Raw genomic sequence first — 13,042 nt, 5'->3', positions numbered from 1 at the left:
TGTGGCTGGGAGGTTATAATTGTTGCCAACATTTCTTCATTGGTAGAAAAAGTTTGGTTGCGACAACATTGATAAAACTAACCTCTGTTGCTCATTTGGAAAAGTTTGGGAAGTATGGCAGAGCTGCATTTTATTTTATTTTTTTGTGTTGTTTTATGTTGTTTTGTTTGGGTGGCCAAATAGGGGTTTAATGGGGTTTGCGATTGCAGCAGCTATAAAAAAAGCTTTCCATTACCTCGTTGGTCTTAAATTTGTCTGGCTTATTGGTCTGATTAACTATCCAGTATATTTATCAATTAAAATTCCACATCCAGTTCTGAAACACTGTTGTGTCGATGGGCGAGTTATCTATGTGCCCATTTATTTTATCATTTAATTTTGAACCTTTGATTGAATCGATCAGTTATTTTATGGCATTGAAGCAGATTATTAATGAAGAATGGATCATCATACCAAATGTTTTTAAAATGGTGCAGTATGTGTTGCTTACTTGCTTGATGCTCAGTTGCGAAATAGAAAAAGGATAGAGCATGGACAAACGAACACAGGTTGGTAACTCGAGGGGGAGCACTCGGTGGAGTGCAAAACCTCCGCCGCCAATACTGCTGGGTCACTCAAGTGAACCCTATATCTTATTCATTAAATATGACGTCAAGTGCTGATAGAGTTATAGTTCTTTTCTCCAACATTTTTTTTTGGGGGGGCGGGGGGAGGGAGGTTGGAAATCACTTAAAAGATGTAGAAATGCAAAAAAAAAAATTCCAATATTCTTTCAAAATGGCCGCCATAGCGGCCATATTGGATTTTGGACCGAGTCCAAAATCTAATGGCATAGTCCTTGGACCATACCTAACCACCCCCCCCCCCCACCAAGTTTCGTCGAAATCTGTCAAGGAGCTTTTCCGCAATACTGTTCACAAACAAACAAACAAACAAGCAGTCATAGACTGGTACTTACGAAATCGTCAACTTGACCTCTGACCTTGTCTAATAAAAGCTGTCTCCAGAGAAGGTAGCGACGCAAACCAGAAGTTTCTACGATGATTCTGTACCAAACCATCAAAAATCGAATGTTTTGGATGCTTGACCTCACTGTGACCTTGACCTTTGACCGATTTTGACCAAAATGTAATCAGCACAAGCCATCACCCTCCTGAATCACGTGGTGTAATTTGACATTGGCAGCTTCTTCCGTTCTTGAGTTATCGTGCCTACAAACAAACAAACAAACAAACAGAAACGGAAGGCATCAATATACTTACGAAATCTTTAGCTTTCGTAAGTAACAAACACACAAACAGAGGACGGAAGTCATCAATATACTTACAAAATCTTTATATTTCATCAGTAACAAACAGAAAGGGGTGAAAACAGTAACCTCCGATCTTCGATGGCGGAGGTTAACTTTAACGGCACTTTGAGCGCATGCCTCTGCCAGGCTGAACATGTTCCATTTTGTATCCGACTGATGGGCTGGATCTGAATCCGGACCTTCACCAAAATCTAATCGGCTTGTTCTCGTTACCTTACCAACTCGTCCACCTTGTTTTGACACAACTTGTCCACAACTTTTTGAAATATCATTTTATATATATATATATATATATATATATATATATATATATATATATATATGTATATGTATATATATATATATATATATATATATATGTATATATATATATATATATATGTATATATATATATATATATATATATATATATATATGTATATATATATATATATATATATATATATATATGTGTATATATATATATATATATATATATATATATATATATATATATATATATATATATATATATATATATATATATATATATATATATATATATATATATATATATATATATATATATATATATATATATATATACATACATACATACATACATTGTTACGGTTGTGGACATTCACAGGACACCATATCGGTCCTTAGATCAGTTATGTCGATAAGTCTGTGTTCAGATAGATTTCCCCACCGATGTCTAAGGGAATTATTCGTGGAGCCGGGCTGTGATCTTTGAGTCAGCCGTTTTTCTTTTACTATCTTTATTTTGGACCAACCGCATTTCAACCACCACAACCGCCTTCACAACGACCACCTTCTCCACAACCACCTTCACAACAACCACCTTCTCCACAACGACCACCACGACATCCCCTCACAACCTACGCAACAACAAACAGCATCGCCTCACCTTCATCTCCGCAAACGCCGCCATCTTTGCGCTAGCCACGGCGAGTTCCCCACGAACAGCATCGCCGCCGACAGACGCAGGGGTTCCCTGTTAGATCGGGGCCAGGTGATTCCCACAACGTCCGCGTGGGACAGATGATCTCTGCCACGTCCGCTCTCTCTCCGAGCTTCGCATGGAAATCAGATCAAAAGATCGAAAGGGGCGGAGCCAGCGGGGGGTCAGAGGTGAGAGATCGGAGTCAAAACCTTGCCTCACAGACCCAATATAAGGGTGCGCAGAAACGCCAAGCGCGCAGTTGTGAGGAGTTGTGTGGAGCTGCGTTGGGAGCTGGATCAGTCTGGAGTCTGCAGTCAGTGAGGAGCTGGAGAGAGCGGAGGAGACGAGAGCCTGGGGCGCAGCCTGCCATGCCGAGCTGAACTGTGGGTCGCTCGGGAGAGGCCGGAGAGGAGTCGCCAACTAGCGGCATAACGGTCCGAAGTTATCGGGCCCCGGGACAGTCCAAACGATGCTGAGGAACGGACGGGCTCTTAAGAGAGCATCAACTCTGAGAGAGCAAAGGCCCGTTCGTTCCTCTGAGGCGTTGTCGACTAGGCCCCATTGACCGGGCCGCACGAGAGGCCTGGGCCGCGCCGCGGTCATGCCAGCTGCCGTGTGGACGGGACGCCGAGGAGCACCCAGCGAGTCGCCACGAAGGCGGCAGGTAACCAGCGTGGCCTCTCGGAGCTCCTTCGGTCTCCCAAGCTCTGAGAAACATATTAAAGGCTTACGACCCTGGCCTTTTCTTTTCTGGGGTTTTGCATGAATGTTGTGGCACCATGTCCTTAAGTAGAACTGTTAAGTGCATGTGTGTAAATAAATAATAATAGACAGTTGTAGTTCTTTTTGTTACTCGTGTCCTGTCCCTTACCCCCATTGCATTAATTGCATTGCTTGTATACTTGCATTGGTTGCATACATGACTGCATGACTGCTTAAGTGTGTGTAATAAAGATTGGTGTGTAAATGTTCACCTCCTCGTTGCGTCCTCTTCCCTTAATTGAACTGCCATTATTAAGTTCGGAATATAGCTGGCTTTTTAATAGCCGATAAAAGAATCGGATCCGGCAGGGCTTGGCGATATACACCGCTCAGCAAATCGCAAACGGAGCGAGCTGCTTCGCGGCTCGTTTCCAAGCAGGCCCCGTTGCGATACAGTCTCTCGGTAGTCTGCCCGCGCGATTAATTAGGTAAATCGACCATTCGGTGATCGGACCCTGTAGTGTGCGGGTAGAGTATTGACAAGGCTGTGGTGTGATTAAAGATACACCCGTAGCTGGATTTCGGCGTTGATCCGAAAGCTGTGACTGGGTTTGTCCGTTCGGTGGGCGAGAGCGGCCGCCATTGGCTCGAAGTGGTCGCCCATACGCCGAACGGGTGGTAACCACAACAATATCATTGTTGGTCCCATCTCTCAATGGTGAAGAATCCCTTAAATTTTTTATTTTATTATTCTAGTATCCGGATCCGAATCTTCCCCAAAATCTCATCAAGTTGTCCTTGTCACACACCCAACCTGTCCACCAAATTTCATCCAAATCCATCTCTAACCTTTTAAGATACCTTCTTCACAGACAGACATCCATCCATTGGGACCATACTCTGTGCAGTGTTGGTGCTGCCTAAGCAGTCTCCTTGGCTATTGGACACAATCCTGGACAGATTGCCATTCTGACACAGGATACCAGCATGCTGGCACTCATTTTGCCGATCTCGGAAGGATGACAGGCAGTCAACCCCACCGAGTATTAACTCAACAGCCGAGTGGGATTTGAACTCGGGATCCGAGGATGCCAAGCCCACCACCCGAACCATTAAGCCAACACCATGCACAGAGAGACATGAAAACATCACTTCATCCACCTTTGCTGGTGGAGATAATGATAATGATAGCACAAGCCTAATGGCCTCCTCTTGCGTCAAAGTTCCTTGCAAAGGAATGCATTGTTATTATTATTATTATTATTATTATTATTATTATTATTATTGTTGTGATGACATTTTATTTGTAAGTAATTCACATTATAATAATAATTAACAATTTGTCTTTATATACAGACGAGAGTCTGTCTGCATTTGTAGAAAATATTTAAGACTATTAGTTTTCTCAACAAAATGTTGGTGGGGTATGCCAACCACCTCAACAGGAAGGTGAAGCGACATTTTGTGTGCCAGCTCTTCTTCAAAGCAAGAGGTAAGAGCTGACGACAACACCTTTGAATGAATTGAAAGGTAGGATATGAGAGAAATTCAGATCTGACCAATTTTTAAGTTGATTCATTTATCCTCATAATTTAAGCCCATTTATCGAAATTGTAATTGTCTCCGCTCACACATTGGCACTGTTCCCTGACTGTGCTGACGCAATCTACAAACTCTGTGCATCAGGACTGAGGCCGAGCCACCCACACACTACCCCAGCTGGTCTAACTTGCTTTGACCTCATCCCTAATGCTGTCGTCATCTTCCCAGTAAAAAAAAATAACAGGAAGGAAATCTAACGCCCAATTTTGGCACCTTCAAGCCAGCTTCCTCTGAAACCATAATGAATACAATCACTGATGGGCAAATCATAAGTATTGGTGAAGTGAAAAAATTTTGCACTGATGGATGAATAGTTCTCTCTCTGGTCATTCATCAGAGGTCTCGTTTTTATTTATTTATTTATTTATTTATTTGCAGGATTGAAGGCTCACAGTGAGTTTATACACACGCACGTACACACACTTCACGCACATAGACATACAGACAAATACACAAGGCGCACAACACATGACCGCTAGATAAGGCAAACACAGCCACTGAGCTTGGGGAAAGTGCCATCACTTCCTGGGGCCTTCTCACATTCTGTTTATCGGGACCCATGAATCAGTTGCCATGGTTGCATCTATCCCTGGTCCTGTAGCAGTGAAGGAGTCTCATACTTGATAGAACTGCTGTGGAGGCATTGCCAGCTCACCTATGGTATGAGGCATCTGTTCCACACCGACAACAAGCCATCAAAACGTGTTCATGGATGATATCCCTGGTTCCCCTCCCTATAACTCAGTGATATCTTGCCCACAGAATCGAGAATGCAATTTTCTCGTACTTGTAACAGTCAAGTAAAACCTATAATCCTTGTGAGGGGCTCGAGTGAGGAATCTGCTTTGTCAGACTAACCAAAGCCTGAAGAGCTTATGATTTTTGCGTAATTGTCTCGGTGCCCCCTCGAGATCTGCTCCTGTGGAGGACAGACGGGAGGATGTGTGCATCACACATTCTGTCGGTCATGATCCGCACGGCAATCGATCAGTGTCGTGGCACTTGGTTCCCGGTCCCATAACGGCGAAGGGTTCTCGTACCATGTAATCTCACGTTAACTAACATCTCGCACGTGTATACCTAATTTGAAATCTCACAATAATTACGATTATCCATCATTTGTAACTCACTAATTAAAACTTTTTTTTAAAGTCCGATCTTGGGAAAGCTGTTAATGGTGAGTGCAACAGAATGGGCACAGTGATTTCAGTGTGTTTTCAGCACCTAGCGTTGTGAATATAACATTTGGAGGCTATTTGATGCTTCCCTATATAAACGATGTGGTGTCGTTTATGACGTATGATATGATGTCGTGGGGGGAAGCCAATAAAGCAGCGGCTCCCATTGATCAATGTGAAAAGGTTGGCACAAACTTGTTCAATCTGTTACTGTTGGCTGTAATTTTTATGCAGTATGAATCCTCCCCTCCTTCCAGCAAGGGGTAAGTGCTATCGTATTGATGGGTTTTAAGACCTGAGCGTTGAGCCGGGTGGTCACTGCAGCCACCAGTCGGCTCCCTGCCCGCCATCGTGGCAACCGCTTTTTTACCCAAACCCGGCGACTCACACTTTTTCACACCAACACCGTGACGATTCATCAATCGTGCCGTGCTGGGGCAAAGCACATTTTATCACGTCTGTTCTGTCCCAACTGCAGTATGCTCACATGTAGAAAGTTATGACATCTGTACCTTTGTTGGTTTGTTTGCTCCCATTTCCTCTCCTCAGGTGATTGTGTGAATTTTAATGGAATTGGTAACATGATCATTGTTTCCTCTGCCACCGAAGGTGGAAGGAGGTTATGTTTTCACCCCCATCTGTCTGTCTGTCTGTTTGTTATTTGGTAAAAAAAAAAAAATTTCACCAAATATGTTGTTCTGTAGCATTTGTCTGTCTGTCTGTCTGTCTGTCTCTGTCAGTCATGTGATTTTTAGCCACAGTTTTCAAACAATCGTTTTGAAAAAATTTTGTGTATGTAGGTGATTGGCCAAGGACAGAAACGCCTAATTTTAGTGACAATCTGATTCCGGATGCAGATCTAAGAATTTTTTTAATTTTTTTAAAGTGGTTCTTCAACATTGAGAAATGGGGCCAAAATGATGTATAGCACAATATCTCAAAAGGTTATCGATGGATTCAGATTAAACTTGGTGAGCAGGTTGGGAATGCCACTGGGAAGAATTGGTTCAATTTTGGTGAAGATCCGAATCCAGATCTGGAAATGAGAATTATTTAATTTTTCAGTGGTTCTTCACCATTGAGTGATGGGGCTAAAAATTATGGGTAGCATGATATCTCAAAAAGCTGTGGATGAGTTGGTTAGTTAACAATAACAAGCCAATTTGATTTTGGTTAAGGTCTAGATTCAGATCCGACAGCTATCCAGTGGGATATAAAATGTAAGATACCTCTGCCATCAAAGATGAAGGAGGTTATGTTTTCACCCCTCTGTCTGTCTGTTTGTTTGCTTGCATGTTTGTCTGTGTGTAGGATATCTCAAAAAGTTGACAGATCCGGATGAAATTTGGTGGACACGTTGGGTGTGTGACGAGGAAGAAATTATTCGATTTTGGTGAAGATCCGAATCCTGATCTGAATACGCGAATTATTTAATTTTAAAAGTGATTCTTCACCATTGAGAGATCGGGTTCAAAAACGATGTTGCACGATATCTCGAAGATATATTGGGCTCGATATGTTACCGTGGATCAGGCATTACAGGGCGGAGGTATACGCTCCACCGAGTGCCCTTCTCGTGTAGTAGATAGTAGAACAAGGACAAATGTGTCCAAGAGCCGCGTCATAAAGGTTTTGTCTTCACCAGAAGAAGAACAACAACAACGCAGAGCTCTCTTAGTGCCAGCGTTCGCAACGCGACGCGGCTAAAAATCGTGCAAATTATGATACAAGCATCAAATTTGGCATTTCTGTTCTGCAGGGCTTTCTGATCAAATCTGCCCAATTGGCCATTTGAAAATCCAAATTTTGAAAAATTAGAAGATGAAAAAAAAAACTTCAAAAAAAATGAAGTCACAGCTGGCTGAAATTCTTGAAGTGCAAGTGAACATCCCAGACAGAGAACCAAGGGGAGATGCAGTCATCATTGATGGCTTGGTTGTGTTTTTTTTTTTTTTTGATTTTTTCCCCCAAAACGTCAATATCTCGGAATGGTAAAATGGTAAAAATGCAAAATACATACATTAAGCTGCTCTTCTGGAACGGTTATCACATATTGAAATAATCATATAGTCCCTACCAATAACTTAGTAGCAGTAAAGTTTGGTTTCCTCAGATGGTACCGATATATGCCTGGGCCCATGGACTAATGGTGGTGAACAGCTTTAGGTCTGCACGTCGGTAAAATGATCAATTGAGTTGAAAGGATTATCGATGTGATGTATCCAAAAGATTTGTCGAATGACCTTCTCTGTTTAGTTTTGTGTTCCATTGTCAAATAATTACACAACGTACCTCAATAATGTGTCGCATCACCTCTGGCTTGATTTTGTTCTTGACGATTGTTGGAACATTTCACCGATTTGTTCATCTGTTGGTTCCCATGATGCGTCCACCGAATCATCAGTGATTCCCATTCCTGGTGCTCATCTTGTGTTCAGAGATGTATTTTGCAAATACTTATTTTTGACTCCGTTGCAAGTGAATCAGAGTGACTGACTGTCCCTTGTGAAGTGAGTACAGTAATATCCTTCTGCTGATTCATGTTGTGCAGGACATGATATCTTTATTTATACCTGCCAAGTGACATGTTGTAATTCACAACCATGAGAAAAAGCGAATTTTTCTAATTTTAGTAATTCTGTAAATGCTTTGGGACCTTTTGGGCATTGACTATAAATCCATTGGGCCACAATTGGCCTGTCGTATGAGTACTGAGCATAATTGCTTGGACAGTGTTCAGCCTCTGATCCAGCCTGTTTGGAGATTGTCCTCTTTTGGCATTCCTTTTTTCAGCATTTCGCTCGCCGTACTGGCATCTGAGGTTAAAATACCATGCACCGTTAATTTGTCCGTCTTTTGTCTGCAAGTGTCCTTGTAATTATTTTCACATTTCATCGTCTTCCAATGCCCTTGCACTATACGTGATACGAGTACGTGTACAAGCTCATCCCGCAAGCAGTCGAGACCGGTTTGGATTAAATCGATCGGTGTGAGCATGGCCTCTCCCCGTGATGCACTTCTCTGAACCTGTGATGCGGAGGTTTCCATTAGGATGAGAGGACGCAGTACTCGGACATGATCGGAATATCCCTTCGATTCTTCGTCATTGTTCGGCTTGAAGGGTTGCCTTGGGGGGGAGGGGGTGCTGTTGAATACCGAGACTGCACATTATGATCAGTGATCGTGCAATAAAGGGCTGCTGTTAATTGGATGAAAAAACAAGTCTTGGTTTAAAGGATATGAAATAAATGCACCTTTTCCTCACGAACCCAAACGTGATATCACTGGCCCTTCATCATCGCAGCAAATGAAAGTGGTGATCCTCGAATGTGGTGGGACACGTGTGGCTGGATTCTCTTACGACGACTTGAAAGAGGATCAAAATTGGACGTATGTATGCACAGGAACGTCAACTTTCAGCATCGCTTGCTCATGTTCCTTCACGTTTGTAATCATGTGCTCCCTTCAAGTATCAACTCGAGGCTGAATAAGATGTGGCAATGTTACCAACTTATCGTCATCACAAATCTATTTCACATTGATGGACGTGAGCATGTAATGATCTGATTAAATGAGTGAACGGGATTGGATAGAATACTGATAACTGACGCATGTGCTGTTTAATTCTTAATTTAATATTTCTTTCTATTTATTTCTTTCTCGACCCCCCCCCCCACCACCACCCCTCCCCTTTCCTTCCCATATTACTCCCGCCATCATCGTCTTCCTATTCTGTCTGCGATTTTCAGCCGAGCCATGGCTTTTCCATTAGCCACGGCATTGGCGTAACAAAAGATTCTTTTGTGCTGGAAACCTTACCCTGCGTTTGGGCTTAGTGTGATGGTGAGATGTACCGTCTGCGTGGATGACTCTCCGTCTGGCTCTGTGCCGAAATTAGGACGCACATCCAAAAATTCACCTGCATGTTCCTTCCTCGCACACTTCGCAACATTTTCTACACCCCCTCACCCCCCCCTTGCTTGAAGTTTGATAAAAAATGTATTTTTTAAGTTTTTTTAAATTTTATTTTAGATAACCTTTCTTTAAGTAATGCGGGAGGGAGGGGGAGCTCCTGCAATGTTTTCAGTCGCGTTTTGAACCCTCGGCGGGGCGTGTGGACATGACAGCTATACACTGACCAATCGTTGTTGGCTCCTAAATCTTTCCTGAAGGAACTTGCGTTAAACCTTAATTTATAATTTGCTAAAATACAGCTTTGTTTCTGCCTCGGATGGATTCTCCACTTTGTATTTCTTTATCGGAAGCTGTTGATACCCATTTGAGTAGTCGGAACACCTCGTTTGCAGTTAGTGGCCTTTTCTCCGAATGCTTAATCATTTTGTACATTCGGGTGGAAGACTTTCATCTCGAACCATGTTTACATGAAATTCCTCTTAATAGCACCCTCAGTTGTGTCAGCACTAATTAGAATCCTTCACCTTTTACCCCCCAACCACTTGCTCACCTGCCAGTGATTAATTGGCCGGATGGTTTTTGGCAAGTCGACGCCAAACCCAAGACTCGGAACGTTGCCTCTCGGAAACTTCCACTCGCAATTGCCGTTGAGGGAATAGCTTGGCGAGGCTGTGGTGTGCCGACACACAGTACGGTTCATGGGGCCACTGAGGCAATGACGGGACGATGTGATCCACGGTTTGGCATGAACCCACAGACATGTAATGATGAGCTTCCCTGATGCTCCAAAGGAGGTTTTTTTACCTTAAAAGGGAACCGGCAATCAAGTTTTGCCTTCTCCTTCAAAGTAATGGGGTTCGTGATGCAAGCCTGTCATGTAAACTTTCTTTATTTCCTTTTTAAAACTTTCCTGCTGCTTTTGTGCATCATGGTCAGTGGGTTGCATTATGGAGCACGCCTTTCCTTCATATGGGTTGACCGCTCAGATGTAGTAGGTTGATGGTTAGGAACACTGGTCAAAGGTCATTCCGTATGCTCTCAGTCTTGTTGCGTTTTGTCCAATGTACTGTGTGGCTTTTCATCCACCGCACGAAGGTGGTTTAATCACGGCATTTGCCTTCCTTACACGTCCTAAACTGGCTTGTGAAATCCAACCTGTTTGGTAACTCTGTACAGAGACAAATGTCAAACTTTTTTTTAATTTTTTTTGATTTATCTTTTGGGGGGGAGGGTTTGGATGCACTTTGAAATTTATCGAAAAGCAAAATTTGTCAAAAGATTCCAAAGTGATGATGGACTCCGAAACTTCATTGACTGAGACAAAAGGGGGGTGGGGGAGGGAAGAAACTATGATGAATGGCAAGACTGGATTGAGGGTGAGGCTGACTATCAGGTTCCAGGGATTGGAAAATAAAACTAATAAACTGGTGAATCTGGGTGGACTTGGAGATGGACAGGTTTTGAGTTGACAGAGGAGTGGAGTGCTTGTGGTGCCAAGAGATTGGGTAAAGTAGCTTGCAGACAAGCATGGACAGTGCAGACAAAGTGATTCGAGCTTTTGTGAGGGCATTTCCAGTTGGGGGGGGGGGGGAGTGGGCAGGGGGAGGTTGTGCAAATCTGAGTTTTACCCTTACTTTTGTCATCAAAGCTGATATTTGTGTAAAGTTAAGTATCGTTTGCAATACACTACTTCCTTTCGATGATAAAATATCTGTGATGATTTCTATGACCTCTTCCTGATGATTATTTTGTGGATTGCAGGATATCCGAAATACAGTGGGAAATATACCAATGGAATGGTACAAGGACTACCCTCATGTGGGTTACAACTTGCAGGGACAGCGCATCCTCAAACCCCTGCGCACCAAGGACGAGCTGGATGCCTTCCTCGACAAAATGGAGAACCCGGACTACTGGTACGCCATGAAAGTTACTGTTTCCGTCGTTGCCTCATCGTGCACTCTCACTACCCTAACCCCTCCATATGGCCCAGCTGATCAACCCGAGGGATGATGGGGAATACGAGAAAGTTGAAGGTCAGGGTGTAGCCTTGTTGCTGCCTTGCAGCTGGGTTTAAATCTGTACACTGGTGCTCATGCAGCAACCTTTGCATTTTGTTTATATTGCAGTGCAGTTCGTCGGTGCGATGTAGGAGAGGAACCTATTTCTCCTTGGCATTGAGAGTGCAGGGAGCAATCTAATAAATGTTAATTATCCCATACGTAATTAAGTGAAACAATTTTGTATACAAACTTTCGTTGTAGTTACTGAAAAATGGCAATTCCTCATCAAGCGACTGCTACAATACAGAATGTGCTTCTCGGCGATAAAGTGAGACGTCACGAATAATAATTTCAAAACCTGATGATAATTGAACTGGGCTCAAGGGAAGGGAAGTGGATGTTATTCATTTTACCTAATGTGTCCCCATTATGGATAGTTATTAATGTCTTTCGGGATAACGACTTGATTAATGTCATGGTATCTAATGTCCTTATGATGGATAAGGAAATCTTATTTTGGGATTTTTTTAATATATATATATTTTTTTGCCATCTTAATAATTGGGAGTTTCAATTTGAACATCCAAGATGGGTCCAATTACAAACGTTCTTGCTGGTTTTACAACTATTCTCTGATCAAGACACCATTTCAGATATAATGCCGGACATGATGAAATGAACATTTCTGATTACAATAACCTTGTGATCAACATTGAGATAGCATCTGGGGTTCTTGAGGCAGTGGATGGAAATATATTTGTGTCGCACAAGAAGTGGAATTGATTAGATCTTGAGCTGACGACTTTTTTGGGGGGGAATGGATTGGATCGAGAATTGATTTTCTGATTATTTGATTGGTCAAATTGAATTCATTTCAATCCTGGCAAGTGTCACCGTGTCACTCCAGAAGGATTGTCAAACTAACCCGCCTGTCTTTTTCCCATGGTCAACCACGGTCACTCTCTTGAATTTCTAGGCCTCATCATCAACTATGACCTCTCATGGGCTGAACATGCTGTTTGGCCTCGCTATTCGCGAGGACTTTGAGATGGACGCGAGGACTTGTTAGGCCTCATTCCTGAAAAATGCTGTGAATGTCAACGCATTGTTTATAAAAATGAAAATAAATTACATTTTTTATTTTACATTTTCTATTCTGCTGGAAGAGTGATTACACAACATAGGCTACAGGATAAAGGGAACAGCAGGAGAAAGGGGAAACAATACTAGCAGGGCAGAGGGAGGAAGTAGTCTGAGACGGACAAACAAGGGATGCAGGTCATGATGAGGGGTAAGGCAGAACCAAAGGGTGGACAATATAGATACGTGAGCAAAATTGTGTTTGACCAGTTTGTGATTTTTGTCGAGGTCTGAGGAGAGGGA

At 42.7% G+C, this 13,042-nt stretch overlaps 1 protein-coding gene across 1 annotated transcript in view; it reads left to right on the top strand.

Moving 5' to 3' along the window:
• The window catches only part of BOP1 (BOP1 ribosomal biogenesis factor), a 169,841-nt gene that overhangs the window by 76,805 nt on the left and 79,994 nt on the right, over positions 1-13,042 (top strand). Inside the window, exon 5 of the mRNA XM_085891535.1 lies at positions 11,418-11,572. Coding sequence (XP_085747661.1) covers positions 11,418-11,572 — 155 coding nt within the window. The remainder of the gene's footprint in view (positions 1-11,417; positions 11,573-13,042) is intronic.

Source organism: Eptatretus burgeri, chromosome 8 (assembly GCF_056783735.1).
Source record: "Eptatretus burgeri isolate ZD-2024b chromosome 8, Ebu_testis_v1, whole genome shotgun sequence".
Taxonomy (NCBI): domain Eukaryota; kingdom Metazoa; phylum Chordata; class Myxini; order Myxiniformes; family Myxinidae; genus Eptatretus; species Eptatretus burgeri.
Note: the sequence above shows the minus strand (reverse complement) of the source record. Positions and strands in the feature narration are given on the sequence as shown.